A 20,621-nucleotide genomic window follows, 5' to 3' on the forward strand; every position below is an offset into this window, starting at 1 on the left:
CACATCAAAAGTAAGGGGCTGTGTGCTGAGGGCCTCTGAATGCAGGCCCGTGGAAACCCTCCCTGTGTCCTCCTGGCAGGTGAACCTAATTAGAGGGAATTACAGTACAGCTGGTGGGGCAGACGCCTGGAGCCCCAAGCTCTCTGAATGACACCACACGTTCTAGACTTGATTAAGTGCTGCCTTCTGTTGCCCTGGAGAATTTCATTTGGAAGGAGGGATTGTTGTAATAAACATAATTGATTGTTTTCATTGGCAATTAAATTCCCCGAAGGCGAGGCTCATGACTTCTACCTCTCGGAGCTGTTGCCCCCGCTCCAACCCACTGCCACGTCCACTAGATGGCTGACCACTCTCTAGATGCTTAGAAGTCTTTAGTTCGACCTGCCTTCTGGTTTATTTGAGACCAGGGGGCTAAATTCCCTCTCCTGCCTTGGCCGCCTTCCTGAGATAGCTGCTGGAGCTCCCTCTGGGAGGTCGCTGTCCCAAGTTTTCAGTCATCTGACTTGGGGGTGAGACTCTGGGGGTGGGATTGACTGACTTAAGCCCGTCCATGGCCCCATCCCCTGGCCACAATAGCCTGTTCAAGAATGGGCACTGACCTAAGCATGCTGACCAGGGTGAACCTGATGACTCTTGCTGTGAATTTGGGGTCACAGACTCTCTTCTCCATTGGTTATGAGTAAGGAAGCCTGTAGTCTCAGATGTTCTTCGCAGGCTGCTTGGGGCTTTGAGAGGAGGGCACACCTGAGAATGGGACCAATACGAAGGGAGCACAGCCAAGAAGTGGGGAGAAACTAGGGCCTGCGCCCATCTTCGCGCCTAGATAAAGCTTTGCTTGAAGTCACATCTACCCCTGAGCTGCTCAATGATGTGTATTAATAAGTACCTCCCTCCTTTTTGTGTGTATGTTTAAATCATTTTGGGTTGGGGTTTTGTTACCTGCCCTAACTGCATCCTAATATACCTTCAGCTTCCCTTATTTCTCTTGCAGTAATGTACCCCCGTCATCTTTGATCCTTCCTCCTTCCCCTCCTCAACTGAAAAAAAAACCCCAACTACCTATGAAATAGGATGAGATGGGTTGTGGGAGTAGGTGGTAGGGTTATTTGGATTCATGGCTTGTTGAGACTCCATGCCCAAAGAATATTGATTAATAGATCAATGTCAACCTGGAGGGAAGACCTGTCCTGTTCAACATTTTAATCAATGACTTGGATGAAATAGGAGACATGCTTAGCAAGTCTCGGATGACACGGAGCTGGAGGAATTGCTAATATGACAGATGGCAGAATCAAGATTCAAAATTATTTTGACTGACTTGAGCAATAATAAGGATAAATATAAACTCTTACATCTATGCTCAGAAAATCAGTGGTCTAAGCAGTGGACTGGGGACACCTGGCTTGGCAGATGTCATAACATCACAGGACTTTAAGTTGACCATAAGCTCATGGTGAGCCAGAAGTTAAGGCAATTAGTAACACAGTTAATGCAGTTTTCAAAAGAAAGGCTCACCGTGCATCTACTTTCCCCAGCGAGATAAAGAAGTGGAATTTCCTGGGAAGCAGTTTTCAGCTCAATATACATATAAAAAAAATTTCTGATGGTTCCGATAACAGAACAGGCCTCCTCACAACATTACGAATGTAACAGTCATTACGTCAGAATGTACTAGAAAGATTTCTATTATGGTGGTCTTCCTTTTAAAGCACAGATTTTTAAAATGACTTTCTTTAACAACTCGTAAGTCAAAGCAATACGCACATAAGCATCCAGAAAACAATGATGTGAAAAAGTAGCCAAGCTCAGCACCCTTGAAACTTTGCTTCCAGTACAGCAAAGAGAGGCCCAACCAGAAGGAATATCCAGAATCTGGACTTGGCGTTGACTGACCACATTTCACATGGCTCCATTCACAGACCTCTTCCTCGGCGCTCACCGCATCTCCATGCCTGCTTTGACTTGGCCCATCCTCAGGCCTGCGTCTCCGATCTATTTGGCTCCATTGCTGGATCACACCCACCTCCCTGAGCATGGAGACACCACAGACAGAGCACTGGGAAACCAGGCCTCCTTCCCCATCCCCGCTCTTTGACCCTGACTCCCTGGGATTCTGCAGCTTCTCTGAGCCAGGCTTGGTTTCATGGACCACCCCAGACCATCAAGGCATGTGACCATTTTTCTTTTTTTTTTTCCTCCTGTTGTTCTGAGCACTCCATTTGACTTGTTAACCCAGAGAGCAGGAGAAGGTGGGCCATGGTGCCCTTCTTAACTTAGAATGTGATTTTAGCAAGATGGTTATCAAAAATGTTTCATTTCTGTGAACATACAATCACATGGACAACTGTACTCACATGTTTCTTGCTGAAATGGTCCACCTCTCTCAGAAGCTTCTCTTGGCAGTCAGGGTTGGTGGCCAGGAGGTAGGTGGCGAAGGAGAGAGTGTTGGTGATGATCTCGTAGCCAGCGATGAGGAAGATGAAGGCCTGGCCCACGACCTCATCCACAGTCAAAGGCTTGGACAGGGGTCTGGGCTGGTGTTGCTGGGAAGGGTTTGCTGTGCATTCAGTGGGGGAGAAGACTTGTCTGACAATGTCAAAGTTCTCCACGCCCACGGAGGTGGCAGAATGTCGGGCATCCAGGACCATCTGGAGGAAATCTTTCCGCCTCTAAGGGACAAAAGAAGAAAACGCACATTTTGGCCTTAGAGTCACATCAGAGAGCACTCTTGGAGCACCAAAGAAGATGTGCACACGTAGGTTTTAAAGAGCTCGATAGGAACGGGGAGTTTGGTTGCGGAGTTGTCTGAGATGGTGAGAACATGGGCCCCCCGCCCCACAGCCCATCCCTCACTACAGCACTAGCACAGCCAGCAGCAGACTGCAATGCTTCCCTTACGGAGGAGGAGGCCCTTCTATCTGGGCTGGTTCAGGAAGAGGTTAAGCCACTTTGGTTAGTAGAGAGAGCAAGCTGCAGAACAGTGTGCGTAGCAGAATCTCGTTTCGGTAAGGATGGCACGTGGACAGTATCAGCTGGGGTCACCGGGAAAACCAGGGGGGCTTTTAGTTTTTCACTTTATCTGTGTTTGTATTGTTGGTTGGTTGGTTTTTCCAACAGTAAAGCAATGAAAGCATCATATAGATCTAAATCAAAGCACGTGCTACATTGTTCACTCCTCAACCAGCCAGGGCTTACTTTTGCACCATGTTTTTCTCACAGCAGGGAGTTAACAGGACCTGGGACCAGGGGGGAGGGAACCAGCTTTGGTGAAGCCTGTCTTCGAAGTCTCCAGTCTGCATTTTGCATCCCTTGGCCTGGCTTCCTCATGCCGGTTCCCTTTTATCCTCAATAATCCCCTACCCCATTTAAGTGGTTAGAGCTTTCTTACCATTTTCCTCTACCTTCCTTATCAGCAATTTGCATATTCTTTATATTTTTACTACCCAGAATTGTAACAATGTTTACATATTGCTTTAGCATTGACAAAGCATATACCTGGAACACCCCATCTTTGAACAGCTCTTTAATGTGATGAGTGACAACCAATATGTTACTCTTTTCTGAAGTTTATGGGACTCAACAGCAAAAGGGAGAGTATTTTTTTTTTTTTTTTTGGCACATGCTCAGTGGCATGTGGGATCTTCCTGGAGCTGGGATCGAACCCGTGACCTCTGCATTGGCAGGCGGATTCTTAACCACGGTGCCACCTAGGAAGCCCCAAAGGGGGAGTATTAGTAGAACCACCAACAGAAAAAAATGGTCATTTCAGGTACTTCCCTTGTTGCATCATTTTCTCAGTCCTTTTGCTTCTGAATTTCTATTGTATTAATAATCTATGTCACACACATTAGCATCTTTTAAGGTGGCTGTTATGTCAGGTGGGGTTGCTTGCATCTCCAGGGCAGGATGCTGTACCCCACACCTACCGCATGCCTGTATGGTGCCGAGCCCATTAGGTATGCAGTAAATAACTCCACAAATCAACATACAATGCCCTCAGTGCATTTTGAGGAAGGCTGTGTTGGATTTGCTCACAACTGCATGCTATTTGGAGCAGGAGACTTGGATCATGAGACATTTGCAGCTCTACTGCTTCCCGGCTTTGTGACCTTGGAGGGTGTCTGCTAAGATTCCAGCAGGGCTCCCAGCTAAGCCTGTGGGCGGCAAGAACCTTGAGCCTCAGGAGGCAAGGTCTCAGCATCCTGCCAGCCTATTTGGGTTGGGATTCCTGCGAGAATGACCAAGCCTCAGCCATAGTTGGCCGCCTCTTTCCACCCTGGCCCTGCTCATCCTGCTCCCCAAATGGTATCTGCAAAGGCTGGCTTTCCCCCAGCTTCCTTCCTGCTGCCTGGTCAACATCTGGGACTCTAACCCTGATCCCAGGGCAGGGCATGATGGCATGCGTGGGAGGTGAGCATCCTCTGCTCTCTCAGCTCCAGGATGCTAGCCGGGGACCCCGCAGCATCCCCAGGCTCTCTCTTGGTGGCACGTTTGAAACTCCTCGGGTGCGATACAGTTGTGATCCCTGAAGCTTACTTGTGGCTTTGCTGGAGTCACGTGGGGGCAATGATGGGAGGGAGGGCATAGCCACATGTGCGCTGTTGGGTTTTTCCTGTGGCAGAGCTGCAGCTGGCATCCTTTCCTCTCATCCTGGCTCAGCCAGGCTGCTTCAGGGCCATGGAGCCTTTTAGAAATCTGTCTTAACCTCCAGCTCCAGAGGCCAGAGGAAAGGGCTGCTCTCTGGGGCCCTTGTGCTGGAGAAGAGCATTAGTGTAGATGGGTTTCTTTTATTTGCACTGCATCACAGAGGCTATTTGAACACTGCCCATTTAGGACTGCAACAGTGCTAGTTTATGATTATATCCAAGAAAAATACGCACCCTGATAGATGTAGGTGTCTAATCCACCCATCGGCTAGAGCTTAGAAAAATATTTACCTTTTAACATCTGTGCTGCATTTTCCACTGCGCAAACACACATCTGCTTGATGGAATGTCTACAGAGTTTAGATGGGTTTAAAGCAAGTTTTCTTAGTAACCATATAGCTCTGTCTTGACACGGGCAGTCCTGGATTTGTGGTTGGGAGGTTTTTCTCAGATCAACTCATTGTTTGAAACAAATAGCTCTCGAGTTTATAAAAGGAAAAGCTCGAGGCAATCCCAGTAATTGGATCTTTAATAACCCCTCACCTCTTAGTAAGCTATTTGATGCAACAGTGTTAGAATTTTCAACCTGATTCCACAACCAGTGGGTTTCAGGCTGGGGGTGGGGTGGGCTGTGTGACAGACCCCACACGTGTGAGGGAGGACCTTCACAGCAACATTAAGGTTTGAAAATAGGACTTTCCTCGCCCCTCCTTCCCCAGGCTCCATCATCACCCTGAAGAAGCATGAACCTGGGTAAGAAGGTTCTGTCCTTTCAGATGGCAGAGCTGGGCCAGGGATACCAGTGAACTGATTCTTCTCACACCTCTAAGGGCGGCACGTTGAGTTCTCGGTGGTTTGGGCCAAAGGGCCGTGAGCTTGTATGTACCTTCCCCCGTCTTCTGGACCAGGACACCTTTGCTGCACAGGGTCCAGAGGGTGAAGCTGGGCGGGACGAGGCTGTGCCTGCGGCTGGTCCATGCAGCCGGCCACTAACTGACCCCTGATCTCCTGCTCGGCCAACTCCGCAGCACTGGACGTCGCCTCCTCCCCTTGGTAATCCCTGCAGCCGCCCCGTCTTTGAGAAAACACTTTTAAAGCTACACCTTACACAATTCAATCCAGGAAGAGACATTTCAGCTCAGTTTTTTCCTTTTAAGTGATTTCCTTGACGGCAGTGAGGCCCGTAAAGGATAGCATTATACATACACAAGCACATCCAATATTGAAATTATTTTCCTTAATGCTGAGAATTCCTATTTCTATTCTCAGCCACGTTCAATCAACAAATATTTACTTGATTCCTACTGTGTGCCAAGCATAGGGCAAGTCCACAAGGAGGAAAGAAATTTCTAGGTCTCAGTGAAGCGCACGAGGGCCCTCAACCAGGCATTTTGCAGCAACATCCTCCACGCAGGAAGGGAATGTGGGGTTGGTGACAGCTGCCTGAACTCCCCTCTAACGATGCTCCTCTCCGTGCTGTAAAGCTCCATCTTGCTGTTTCTCAATGTAAAGAATACACTGATGAAAAGCACATGTGGGCAAATTTACCGAGGAAATTCTCTGGGGCTGCAGTAACCTGTGCTCTGGGGGTGATGCTTGAGGTAGGGAGGCCCGTGAGCCTGGGGCGGGGGGCAGCTTTAATTCTGCTCCCCCAGGTCAGAGTGTGGACAAGTTGCTCTGGGCTTCTCCTCACCGCCCTTCCTGCTTGCTGTGACCTCTCTCTCCCTCTTTACCCCTCCTCAACCTCTCTCTGTCTCTCTCTCTCTCTCTCTGTCTCTCTCTCTTGGCTGCCCCGGCAAGCTCTACATGGTAGGCCACTGAAGGACAGCAAAGCGTGGATGTGTGGGGTGCGGAGGGGAGGGAGAGCAAGCAGACAGAGATGCCAAATGAGCTGCTATTCCATTTCGAAGCTGTGTCCTATTAAAATACGTTACCTCTTCTGCTGCTTGCTGGTCCCGCAAGGCAATCACATTCTTAATGAGTCTGTTAAAAAAGCCATTCAGTTCATCTCGGTTCTTATTGGGCAAAATCCGGGCCAGTGGGACCATTATGGATGGAAATGATACTTGAAAGAGAAAAACAAAAGTGGCATTGAAAAGGGAGTGAGAATAAACCAGGGCTATTAGATGCCTGTTGCCAGGAAGCAAACCCTGGCCTTGAATTAGTCTTTTGAAGGCCTGTCTTCCCCTCTGAATCGCCGCTGCTCAGAGCAGGGTTCTATCTTATTCTCTCTACCTCTGGACTCCTCACCCTTCCTTGCATGTTGTAAGCACTCGATAAACGTCTGTACAATTGAATCCCCACTGCCATCTGCCCCTCAAGAAGTCAGTCTCATGCTTATAAGTTAATATCCCAGGTCCTAGAGATGAGGGTCCAAGGTCTTTGTATTTCATCAGGAAAGAACAGATTGCAGGCCGTGTTTCAAGCCTTAGCACGTGGTAGAAGCTGATCTACTTTCTTAACTGGCTGGTCGTTTGCATTTTTTTCCCTTTGGATCATTTCCCCCCAGAGCTGCCACCTGAATGGTTCCTAAGAGCTGCCGCTGCAGCTGCTGACAAGGATGCGGACCTCACCCCCTGTGGGCACCTCCTTGCTGTGCCATGTGCAGCCCGCGCCCTTGCTGCCATGCCCTGGGGACAAGGCTCCCTGGGTCAGGGACACTTATCCCCTCCTGGACGGTAGCCTGGGCCGTGGGCCTGAGCCTGTCGCTGGGGAGCTCAGCTCAGTTCAGCTCCTCAGCATTCACAGTGGGCCCACTGTGCTCAGGCATGCGTGGGAGCCAGGGCAGAGGACCCTTCTGGATCCATGGTGGTCTCAGGATGCGTTCTGCCCATTTTCAGCAGCGGCAGCCTGAACCAAAATGACACATCAGGGAGGGAGGCCTTGGAGTGGCAGCAGCCATGGGACAACGGGCCCACCTGCCCTGCAGGATGCTCCGTGGTTGATGGTGAGGGGACCCAGCTCCCCTGGGGTGCAGAGGGTGAGGGGCGAAGGAGGAGGCAGCCCTGACCCCCATAGGGACAACGCCCACCATGTCAGGGCAGAGCAGATGGAGGTGACTGGGGCTTCCACAGAAATTGACTTGGAAATGGGAATGAAACTGACCGAGGAATGAATAGAATTTACCAGCCCAGCGGAATGGTGAGGAATGGTGGCAGGAATCACTAACCGTAATAACACCACTTCAGAGCTTCCCTAAAAGCAAAAAGACACTGGAACTGGCCAGAGGGTAAAAACTCACTTCTAAAATAGAAATAAGATAAATGCACTAGTCTCCACAGCACTGGGTAACTTGCTAGACATCCATCACGTATGATTTCTAGTTTACTATGTGTTGGACTTCAAGCGGAGAAGTGTTCTAAAGAGGGTTTTGCTGGAGAGGAGAAACATGCCCTAGAAAATGAAAGGTTTGGGGTTCCAGTCTTGGCTCTGCCTTTCTAAGCCTCAGTTTTCTCATCTGTAAAGTGGGGAGGAGAATGCCTTCCTGATGGGGTGAAAACCAGAACTAACGGAGGCGATGCAGGCGAAGCACTCAGCCCTGTGCACACGGCTATTCTCATGACGGTGGTGGTGAGCGAAGCCAGGACTGCCTGTGTTGGTAATAAGTGGCCCCAAGCTGGTGCAGAGGAGCCAGGGAGGCTCCAGGAAAACTAGGGCCCTGCAGGGCGGACTCTGCAGGGCGACTCTCAGAGACACCCTGAGTGCCCTTTCCTGGTGGCAGGGGCTGAGCCCCAAACCTGCCCGGAGCCACTGGTGTGTCACGGGGTCTGCCCAACTTGCCCAGTTTACCTGCCTTGGCAGGAGCTGTACTTACAGATTAAAACCAGGATAGGTTTGGGGATGGAGGATGCAAAGAAACGCCTGCAGTGCTCCACAAAGGGGTGCTCGGGAGCCTCCCGGGAGTCCACCCGGGTGCCGAAGGCCACACTGGCAACCACGTCTGTGGTGTAGCAGCAGTAGCACCTACGGGAGAGAGAACAGTTTGTGTTTGGAAAGGACTCGGCCACTGGCCTCCCCGTCACACGCACTCCAGGAGGGGCATGGTTCCATTGTCTACCTGTTGGAAAGGGGAGCTTCCAGCAGATCTGAAGTGAGGTGGTGGGAGAGGAGCCCCCGGGGGTTAGATCCTGGGAGCATGACAGCAGAATTCAAGGGGAGACATAAACACATAACAGCCAATCTAGACAGAGATGGGGGACGGGAGGAGAGCCTCGGGTACTCAACTTTCAAGCTTTGGACAGCTTCAAACCAGACGCAGTCAAATACCAAGAAGTACACTTAACATTTTCCTTCCCATGAAGGAGGAAAAGCACTTGACCCAAAGCCTGTGTGCTTTACCCCAAAGCTGTGCAGAGCCCATCCAAGGCCAGGGTCTAATGATTGATTGATGTATAGCAAATTGCCATTGATGAAATTAACAACCCGATTGTCTAGTTTCATTAGCTCTGCCTCCCTCTTCCTCCCAATGATTTTACAGTTTTCATAAGAGCAACAAACCAAAAGCTAGGGCCCTTTACACTCAGATAAATACAAGACAAACTTTGGGACCAGCTTCATGAACATATGTATATTATTACAGGAAACACACATTGCACTTTAGAAACAAACAGGAGGAAAAGTGTCTGGCAGTCGCTCCAGAAAAATTAACCTCTTAGGCTCCAGGAAACCTGTCCCCCAAATGGCCATTTTAAGTGAGAATAATTCTTTTTTGTTATATTGCAGGGGTCGTCAGGTTGCTTCTAAAAAGGCTCACAACTAGGTATTCCTATCCTTTTATAATGAAAACGTCTATTTTTGTGGCTTGACGTAGGCACACGCTTCGTTCCTCTTCTTCATAAATTCTATAACCAACCGCTTTTCGTTAAGGTCTGCGTGACGCTTCCAGATGACGTCTTTTATTTTGACTGCTTTTACTGAAGACATTTCTACAATTGAGTAGACATTTCCCTGGGACAGCAAAAACAACAATTAGACTGCTGACTGTGATTTCACCTGATCCTCATGGTTGACGACGTAAAGGTTTTAAGAGTTATTTACTTGTTTCATGGCTGCTGGGCCCACCCTGTCTTAACCCCACTCACGCACCTTGTGACCAGAGAGAAGGTAGAGGAGAGGATTTTGTAAACAATATGGTAGAATGTAAATGCTGGTGATGATTATGTTATTATTTTATTAACAATGATAACAAGAACGAGTTGGCCTCTGGCTGATCTGCTGTGCAACCCTTAATCTGGTATACAGCATAATGTAGCACAGGATAATTAGGCAAAAAGCCAGACACTCAGTCGTTTAAATTGAGGCTCCACCACTGAGTCGTGGCTTCTAGGCTGAGGGGTGCCACAGTTTTTCTAGAATTAAAAATGCATGGACTTCCCCCCGGGACCCTGTCTTTTCTGCCCAGACATATCTTGCCCCCTCCTGGGTCCATAGAGGTTGGAGGGCAAGTCCACCCACAAAACACTGCCCACTCAGGGTTCCTTCCACAAGCCACAGCCCTCCGGGCTTCATTTGCATTTGCTTCACATTTTCTGTGGGTTTCATTTCTTCTTCTTAGTCAGTCCACCCATGCTTTTATTTTTTTTTTTAGTTCTTTTTTTAAACTATTTATTTATTTATATTTATTTATTTTTGGCTGTGTTGGGTCTTCATTGCTGCATGCAGGCTTTTCTCTGGTTGTGGCGTTGTGGTGCATGGGCTTCTCATTGTGGTGGCTTCTCTTGTTGTGGAGCATGGGCTCTAGGGCACACGGGGCTTCAGTAGGTGTGGCTCGTGGGCTCTATGAAGTGCAGACTCAGTAGCTGTGGCACATGGGCTTAGTGGCTCCATGGTATGTGGGATCTTCCCGGACTAGGGATTGAACCCATGTCCTCTGCATTGGCAGGTGGATTCTTAACCACTGTGCAACCAGGGAAGTCCCCTACCCATGCTTTTAGAAGCTTCTAGCATTTCCATAGTTTGCTGGTCCCAAGGTAACTGTCTGGTGATTATGTACAGTTACAAGAAGCAGCGATTCAAAAATGTGATTTCTCATCTGTAATGCAGCCAGGCAGGCCCTTACCTCTGGATGTCGAAAGCCTCTCCAGATTCCGCACAGCGCTTTAAGTGAGCCACGAGCAGGTTGCAGGCTTGGCTGATGAGAGGAGTCATCTGATAGCAGATAACAAAGGTGTAATTAGGACACCATGCAGGGAGCACACCTAAATTAGCTGCAGATGTAGAGGTTATGTGTGGTGCTTCCTGGGAAAATGGTCATCATTTCAAATGTAACTTTCGTGCACCTAAGGTTCAAGAGGAAGATCTGAAATTCACAAATACTGTAAAATACAATCGCTGTAAATGTCTATTTTTGCTTAAGCAATCTGTTTTTTTTTTTGAAAGCAAAAAGAAGAAAGGATTTAGAGTAAATACTGTGAAATAATTATGAAAATGATCATTAAATGCTTAGAAATGAGAATCAGTACTCAGTTTTGTGACATTTGGTTAGCATTAGAGAGTAAATAGACCAGAATCCATATGTACTAACTCTGGAATTAGCCCAAATCCATGTTTGCTTGGTTCCAATTATACTTTAGATCTTCTACTAGAATATAGAATCTCAGTATTGAAAGGAACCTAAGGTCATCCATTTCAACTTCTTATTCCACATAAAAATCATTTTTTGAGCACGCGGATGCATGGTTATTCATTTCTGCTTAAGCTGTTTCAGCCTTCGAATACAGGGAACCCTTGACTTCAAGAGGCCTTCAGTGCTCATGCAGGAGAACTGCTGAATTTCTTTTTTAATACTAAAATATTTTTATTATGGAAAACACCTAACATACACACAGAAAAAAGAATGGTGTTATGAACATTCATGTAACCACGATCCGGCTTCAACAAATTGAGGTCTATTTTGGCCCCCACCACAATGACCCCAAAAGTCCGGCTCGGGTGGGTGGAATTCTTTGTGGAGCCCGATGGGCACCCACGTGACCTTTTATGCTCTCCTGCGTGCTTGAAAAGCCAAGTCAGAAATGTTGAGGGGAATCCTTTTTTGGTTTTCTGAAAATAAGTTTTATTAGTTATCTATTTTATATATATTTGCATTTATATGTCAACCCCGATCTCCCAATTCATCTCCCCCACCCCCACTTCCCCCCTTGGTGTCCACACATTTGTTCTCTACATCTGTGTGAGGGGAATCCTTTTAACCAGCGCACATTACGGACAAACACCAAAGCTAAAGCAACATGCTGTGATACATCGTTCTGAGCATTTCTTACGGAAAACATGCTTTGAAATATTACTTATGTTTAGATTTTATTTTTTGACACCAAAATATCAGTGCCTGAGATCAGGGGAGATTTTTGTCTGTTTGTTCATTTTTTTTATTCCCAGCACTTAGGATAGCACTGGTGCTGTTAAAGTCTTGCGGCATTGGGAAAAGTTATAAAATGTCAATCTATTTGTTAGAAGGTATGTTGTTGTTTTGAGGGAGCATCTGACTCCCTCTAACAACCCCCGGCTGGTTTCATTTCTTTCTTCTTTCACATGACACCCGGACAGCAGTGCTGCCCCTCAACCCCTGCTCATCTGCTAGACCGTGGTTCCCCAGCCCTTCAGCCACTCCGGGCACCACATGGTTTGCATACACTCTCCATTCTTATTTCATTTTCTCTCTCTCTCCCTCTCTCTCTCTCTCAATCAGCATCACTCCTTCCTGAAAGGCAGCTCCGTAAATGAAAGAGAATTTCAGGTGCAATCCGGTAAATCGTAAACGGATCACTTCCCTGCACATCAGTCGCAAAGCCAGGTACATGTTGACTTTTTGAGAAGACACATAACACAGGCAAATATTGAAGTTCAGGTCCATGAAAACCACAAGGTTTTTTTCCATGAGTCATCGTCACATGCAGTTGATTTTCTGACCCTTGAGGGTCCATTCGATGGAAAGGCTTTACATGTACCTAACACGTATTGCTGTAGAAAGTTGTCCTGCCATCTGTCCTGAGCAGAGGCATCTCTTACCTGCGCGGAGACAGTCAGGCGATTGGAGAGGCCCGGCAGGGTCGGGGCTGGGGGGTAGCCAGCCTGGGCTGCTACTGCCCGAGGTTGGAGGGGCGCGCGGTCTCGTTGGACTCCTCCCTCCCACGGCTCCCTCCACACGAGCCCCACATGTGCTCTGGGATGTAAGGAAAGTACTGTGTCCCCAGGGGCCCCACTGCTGGCTGTGGGAGTTGGTCTTGAGAAGCAGAAGGGCTCCCCTGTTGAGTGAGAGTGAGTGAGCTGGTCTGAGCTCAGAGCTGTATGGGTTCCTGGGGTGGGGACAGTGGCCTGGGTGGCACCTGTGGGCAGCCAGGCAGCAGGTTGAGGAGCAGATGTTCAAAGCAGAACACGCCCACACACCCAGTGGGGAGATGGCAGAGCATCTGAGACCCTCCCCTTGTTTTTTGCTGCCAGGACTCTTAGAGGCAGTATCTGGAGAGGAAATCAGGGGAAAAAGATTTTTCAGCTCATCCAGCCACAAGGGCTTAGAGCACTGGGGTGATGGTACTCAGTGTGGGTGGACCAAGGGTGTACTCACACATTCAAATCTCATCTCCTGTATGCTTGGCTATTCCTTCTTTGTTCCATTTGAAATTTGGTCCGTGTGCCTTCTAAGCCTTTCATTTCTCGCTGTGTACGTGGGATCGGACACAGAGCTGTGGCTCTCCACTAGACTACTGCTTTAGGCAGCCATGGAATTGATCAGTATCACTTTTTCCAGCTCTTTGGCCAGCTGTGCACGAACCTAAGTAAATATTCCACCAGGTAGCATCTTATCAATGTCAGTGGGGGAAGACTTTGTCTAGTGATTTGCCGAAATAGAAAAAAAAAATGAGGATGACTAACCTGAATGACTATCTTGGTAATTCTGAGTGGACTCCTATGACTACTGCATTCTTTTCTAAATTCTTACAAGCCATCAATTTAATAATCCATCAGTACAAAAGTGTGGGCAAATGGGTCACTTCTAATAGCCTCTAGGCTGTTACTTTCAGTAAATCCCAGACTAACTTAATGTTGGAGAACTCAGTACTGTCTAAGTCACATTTCTATGACTGGCTCACCGACTACATTCCTTCCATTATTTTAATAAAATTAGTGTTATGAGTGAACTATACTTTAATACAATCTCATATACCAAAATGTCTTTTAGATTTATTTCAGAGGAATAGTAACATGGTAAGAAAAATACAGTTTGAAAGGACGTCTCTTTAGATATCAGGCTTGAAGCTTCCTTAATGTAACAAAACTGGGAAGCAATGTAAAATCTGATGTACACGCAACTCTTCAGAAGCATGCCCTGTGTATAGAGAGGGGTCTCCTCGTATTGAATCCAATCGGATGCCTGGACAGTGCAAAATGGGGGCTGGACCAGCTGCCCACCATCAGTCCTTCTGTGCGCCTGTGATTAGGATGCTTTGTTGTCGGCTGGCATGATTGTAATTTCTACCACACTCTGCCTGCTGTCTGTTGAACTGAATGGATAATGACATTTTTATTTAGGTTAATATGATATGAGATGGGGCGTGTAATATGAAAAGTGTATTAAAAAGCAATGCAGAGAACATATTCTAAGACATTGGAGGATGATCTGTATGTTGGCCAATGGCCGTCATTTCAGGTTTTCTTCCTTGAATTATACCCAAGCAGTTATGGAATATTTACTCTTACATGAGTTGCATACAAACAAAAGCTCTCTTTGATGGGCTTGCAATCATCTTTATACAATCCACAGACCCCACAGTTATTCCCCTAGATTTGCAGACAAGCCGGCCTAGGTAGCCTGTGCAAACACACATGCACAGATGAACGCACAATGCTATCATCACGCAGATCTTAACAAAAGACTCTCATTTGGTTGTTCTGTTTCATCTTCTTTGCAGAATAATGAATGATTTCTATTTTTGTTTTTTTTCCACTTCTTTTCATAGTGCGCATATTATACTTATAATCAGATAAAATATTAATGTTATTAATTTTTTAAAGGATGATTTTGGGGAAGGGTTATAGACCTGGGAGGAAAGTTTCCCATTTTGCTTCTCTCACCTCTCACATTGGTTGATGCTGAGTATACGGATGGTCAGCTTTTTGGTAACTAGCAGTAACCATCAAGGGTAAAACACCATCCTCAGCCTGGGAAGGAAATTCCCCAAGGAAGAAAGTCCTTGCTTACCTGGAGTTTACTGTATAATTAAATTGCCCAGTTAAAAACTTTTTTTGAAAGTGCCTCCTGGTCTGTCTTTTCACTTTCCAATCCATTCTGTACTCAGTCACCAGATTGGTCTTCTGAAAATACTTGTCATCTGAGCAATGTTTTGCTAAAATTCTTTGGCGATTCCCATTGACAAAACCCACTAAGAACTGATTCCTGCCAATAAGCATGTGAGTAAGCTTAGAAACAGATCTCCTCCATCAACACTTCAGATGAGATCACAGCCCAGGCCAACAGCTTGACTGCTTGACCTTGACGCAGGGGTACCCAGCTAAGCTATGCACAGATTCCTGACCCCCAGACACAATGAGCTAATAAAGGGTTGTTGTTTTAAGCTAAGTTTGGGGGTAATTTGTTACATAACAAGTGATTAATAGACTTTCAATGTCACTGTCTTCTGGCAACTGTTATAGGTTGTCATATATTATTGAAGTTTTTGGTATTTGCTCTGCTAAAAATGAGCACAGTGCAACACATTCAGTTGATTCTGAATACGATGACTGACTATTCCTTGAGGGCCTTGACATAGAAGGTGTGTAAGAAATAGTAATAGACTGAGGTGCTCTTTCTAGCATGAATGCAGTGCAGTTTGCTGGGAGCTGGCCCTGAATGAAAGACCCGAGACCCATGCTGGTTCTACCTCCTACTTTGGACAAGTTCTTTGAATCTCTCTGAACTTGAGTCCTCACTCACTCCCCAATAGGGGCTAATTGCAATGAGCTGCAAAGTCCCTTTCCATGGACATTCTGGGATTCCCAGGTCACTAAGCAGCAGCTGAGACAGTTGCTTAGGGACCACGGAAAGAGCAGGCAACTTTCTAGTTGGGGACAATACAGCCTCCAACAATGCCATCCCTAAGAAGGCCTTTTGCCATCTCCTTGACACGTTGACTTCAGAATTACAAAAAGATCTAAAAGGCAGAATCTGGTTATCTTTGTGCTCACATAATCTCATAAAAGTGAGAGTCAGAACCCCAGATCCACGGGCTCCTGGCCTGTTGCTTTTTTCGCCAAAATCAGCATCCACATTCCTTTTGCTCCTCAGTTAATTAACTGCCAGGTTATAATTTCACTCCATGCAGCTCTGATGCCATGAACTTGAAAAGCAAACAAACACGCACCATTAAGCCTCTGGAGCTCCTGGAAGTTTGCAGAATGGAGTCAGCCTGAGTGCTGGGGAAGACACATTTCCTGAGCAGAGAGCGGGAAGGAGAGGGTCTCTCCTGTGTCAGTGCAGACTTCTAAACTGAGATGCACCCCCCCCCCCCCACACACACGGATGGTGTGTAGGCTGGGTGACACATCTGTCCACATACGAAGAGGGATTCAGAGAAGAGCCCGAGCAGAGGCCACCACTCTGAGATCAAACACAGCCCCTGGCCCCTGGGAGCCGCCCGTCTGGGGGCCACAGCGGAGCAGAGAGACTCCAGAGGGACAAATTGCGGTTCCTCTGCTCTGCCCCGGAGTCCAGGGAACATCTGGCATCTTGGACGCTAAACAGCTGAAGTGGAAGCCCTCTTCCTCACTCCCCCACTTTCAAGGATTTAATAGCTCCTCACTCTCCAGTGAAGTTTGCACCAAGCCTTCTCCTGGCACAGAACAGCCGACTCCATGCCTCCACCTCTTCTTCCAGTTTCCCCTCACTAATCCCTTTCACGTACTCCGTGTTCCAGACGATTTGTACTCCTCCAGTCCCTGAACACATCCTGTACCTTCTGTCCAGATGCCTTTGTTCCTGCCGCTCATTCCAGCTGCAACGCACCTTCTCCCTCTGTCAAAACTCGGCAAGATCATCAGGGCTCAGTTCCAATGCTGCTCACCTCCTGCCCCCTGAAGCGGTTTCTGATGCTCAAGACAAGATGTGAGCTCTGTCACCATCCTGGTAATAATGTAGGAGTTTCTGCACCTTCTATATTACAGACCCCTTAAAGACAGGGGCTGATAAATATTGGTTGGATTTTATAAATTTAATGTTTCATTCTGTTTGGCATTCTCAGACCTGTTTGTGAAGCTGTTTGGGAACTCACATCAGAAGGGGGATTTTCTGAATAAATAAGGGCCAGCTAATGGGGACGGGAGATGGTATTTAAGCATATTGTTGGATTAGAAAATAGAAAAAGTAATACGTTAGCGTGCTCTAAACTGGTGACTAACAAATGTAAAATTAACACCAGTTAACGAAACTCATCGCCTTCTTCTGCTACCCAGATATTAAAAACATTCATGACATTTTAAGCAAAATTTCCTGCTGGTAAGTATCAGCTCTAGCCATCTAGGTGAATAATCAAGTGTCATTTCTAATAAGTCAGTGGCTGCTGTCAAGAGTTGTGACCAATTAGAAATCACCCTGATGAGGAGGTGGCTGCTGGTGTTGCCAAGCAACAGGCAGGCTGGGAGGCACATTTAGATGCTCTTTTAGATTTAACCAGCGGCAAGTCAGAATGACATTATGATGCTGGCAAAGGAAAACCAAATTATAACCCAGGATGGGGCGTCCAGGATGAAGAGTGTGTTTTCTTTTGAATGCAAATGGAAAAGGGACATGTTTAACCAGAATTTAAACAGTCCATTTTTACACCAATTTTAATTAGGAGATTAGGTGTTAGTGGAAAACAGCTGTGTTTCAGGATAATGGTGTCTTGCTGCTACATAAATACCTAGACAATCTGGGAAATGGGCAACTGATCAGGCAGGGACAATGTATTTTTGGACTCCAAAGTATTTCTTACCACAGCCACACTTGATTATGATGACTTTCATTTTTATTGTCCGGAAGGATTAAGAAATAAAAGCAAATATTAAAAATAGGTTTCTGGAAGCTGATGCAGCCCAGAGAAAACTGCTTGCTCCAACGCTGCAGGAAGACCGCGTTCTGTTATAGAAGGCCTTCCACATGACTGTCTGAAGAGTTTATGGTGAAAATGTAAAGGCCAAGCTAAACTGTGGCGATGACTGTAATTCTGCAAAGACTTTTGCTCTGAAATGGTCGTAGCTATGCATTTACTCATAAGCTGGCTATATCAACTTAAATTTTTTTAAATTGTAGTCATTCCCGAGTAATATGTCTTCTCCAAGGCAGGAAAGGCCTAGAGGGAATAATAGCCACATCTGTCTCCGCCTTTAAGATTCATACATTATTGACTGTGCCTTCCTGACAGGAAACATCTGGATGAAAGTGAAAAATTAGGCATCGAGCTGGGTCGGCAGTGGCTGTGAGGGATACCAGGCTTCCCGGTAGGTCTGACTGTTCTTTACCGGAGCCGCCACGTGCAGAGACGGGATTGGCTCTTACTCTTGAGTGATTCGCACACCCAGCTTCAGGCTCTCCTGTACGGAGCTGCCAGGGCTCTTCCATCCCCTCGGTGGGTCACCGTCAGCTTAGTTGTCTGGGTGAATGGGCAAATGTCCATCATTTTTATTGGGCTTTGAGGACTGAGAAGACCTGAGCTGCTGTCTTGGGTTGGATGCATGGTCCATCCAGTTTAGAGGTACTCGATAATGGAGTTCCCCGTGAAATCTACCTCTAAAGGCATAGTGCTTAGTAGCCTCATTTCTCTCAATAGCCGACTGTGATGTTAACTCCCCATGTTTTCACTTATTGAAAACTTATTTGAACCCAGAATAAATAAAATTAAACAGATTTATTGACTGCAGTTTTCCCCCCAAGCTTTTAATATGCGTAGTGAATTCCTATGCGTAGAGGAAGCTGGTTTGCAATATTTTACTGAATTAGATGACCATGGGGCCTTTCCAATCCTCAAAGATTTCAAATCCTTTTTCTTGGTAGTTATTCATAGCTTGAAATTCACCATCATATAAGTACAGTTTAAGTGCTTTTCTCCTAAATGTATTATTTTATTCTTGCTTACGCTGAAGGTTATCTGCCACTTTTGTGCTGACTTACACAGTCTTAGAAGAGTCTTAGAAACTCACCCCAATTGATTTAATATTTTTCAAATCAGAAGAACTTAGAGGAATATACAAATGCATAAATTTCATGGTATTCCCCCTCTCTCAGGTGAATTATAAAATTTAAAAATAAAATAAGTGCTAATCTGGGTCCCCAGGGAATCCCATTTTTCATATATTTCCTCAGAGAAGGATTAATTTAGCCCCAGTTTTGTTTCTTGAAATTAAATCTATTTACTTCCTGACGCATAATAAATTTTTACACAATACCAGGGTGACTTATTAATAGTCTTTGGTAAAGAATCTAGCAAAAGAGTCTGTAAAAATCCAAATAAATCTACTGGTTGCCCCTTTAAAAAAATTAATCTCTTAGGAGATGGGGTGAAAATTCTGACAGCCTAATCAGACAAAATTTTCCCTAATAAAAAAATCAGTTGTTTTCCCAGCAATGCTCAGCCATCCTTTAATATAAATGCCAATAACTTGTCTGTCATTGGACTAGGGTTTTGACGGTCTCTTCCTGAATCAGGAATGCGTCAAATTTTCACTCATTCTCTATCTCTCTGTATTATTCCTGGTAAGATGTAAACCAAAAACCAATTTTATTTTAAATAAAACTATGGATTCATGATAGGATGCTGATTTTAAAGTAACTTTCAAGCATTGTTGGCCAAGGCAGCCTAATATCCACACAAATAAAGCCTGTGCCATCCAGAACTTTATGAATATTAATGACACAGACACAGGGAGTGAAGCCTGCCAGGAACTGAAGGAAAATGCCTCAGAATTCCAAGGGAAAAGGAATCTTTATTTCAAGAATAAACTCTGAAGTTTGAGCATAGAAATCTAAAAGCAACTTACGAATTCAGAAAGGACTGGAGATTACTGACATCTCAGAGCTATTTCTGGGAAAACTGAGTCTGGTACCCATGTCCGAGTGATGTTTGGACTCCCGTGGGTTCCCAGAACTTCTCTCTTCTGTCTCCTCTGCCCCAGGCCCTCAGTGAGCCTCCTTCTCCTCTTTGTGTCTCTGTGACCTGCTTTCTCTATTTCTACATGCATATACTTGAGACCCTCTAAAGAGAAACCCAACAATTGGCCACATCCTCTTATGTAATTTTTCTCTGATGAAATTATTTCCCTTTTGTTTCTCTTTTATCTTAGACATAGCATATATCTTTAGGTAGAAAGCTCCCTGGTTCTATGATTCCCCATCCATCCATCCATCCACCCACCCACCTGTCTGTCCGTCCGTCCATCCATCCATCCATCCATCCATCCATCCATCCATCCATCCAGCAAATCATTATTGAGTGCCCATTATGTGCATTGTGCTATACAGTTAACAATAAAGAAAGAAATAAGTCAAATAAATGGAATGTTAGCTGGTGATAATACTACAGAGAAAAATAAAGCAGGGAAGGGGCTGGGGTTCTGGGGCCCAGGTCTCACAAGCCTGGGGAGGCTGCAGGTCGAGAAGGTCAGACAAGGGACCAAGAGGAAGACTCGCACCACCAGTACTTTCCACTTTGGCTCTAACCAGAATTATGTCAGGGAACTTGTAAAACATACAGATTCTCAGTCACCCTAGAAATTCTCATTCTGTAGGTCCTGGGGTGGCTGGAATTATGTGTTTTAAACAAGGGTGCTAGGTGATTTTAGCACAGCCCCTGGTCACACAGGGTTTGAGAATCAGTGACTAGAAAGCGAAGATCAGTGAGAGGTTAAAGTCCAGGGAAGCATCCAGAAACCTGGGGGGTCACAGGCACTGGGGAAGGAGGCAGTCAGGACACTGACCTCTGGCAGCCAGCCCTCCCATCTTTCTCC

The 20,621-nt window shown here is 46.2% G+C and overlaps 1 protein-coding gene across 2 annotated transcripts in view; it reads right to left on the minus strand.

Annotated features, from left to right (window-relative positions):
- Positions 1 to 20,621, minus strand: part of TBXAS1 (thromboxane A synthase 1) — a 160,223-nt gene that overhangs the window by 48,622 nt on the left and 90,980 nt on the right. For both annotated transcript variants that reach the window (XM_057732880.1, XM_057732882.1), the window contains exons 6-9: positions 10,708 to 10,796; positions 8,464 to 8,612; positions 6,584 to 6,714; positions 2,358 to 2,672 (exon numbers count right to left, since the gene is read on the minus strand). In XM_057732880.1, coding sequence (XP_057588863.1) covers positions 2,358 to 2,672; positions 6,584 to 6,714; positions 8,464 to 8,612; positions 10,708 to 10,796 — 684 coding nt within the window. The remainder of the gene's footprint in view (positions 1 to 2,357; positions 2,673 to 6,583; positions 6,715 to 8,463; positions 8,613 to 10,707; positions 10,797 to 20,621) is intronic.

Source organism: Hippopotamus amphibius, chromosome 4, assembly GCF_030028045.1.
Source record: "Hippopotamus amphibius kiboko isolate mHipAmp2 chromosome 4, mHipAmp2.hap2, whole genome shotgun sequence".
Lineage (NCBI taxonomy): Eukaryota > Metazoa > Chordata > Mammalia > Artiodactyla > Hippopotamidae > Hippopotamus > Hippopotamus amphibius.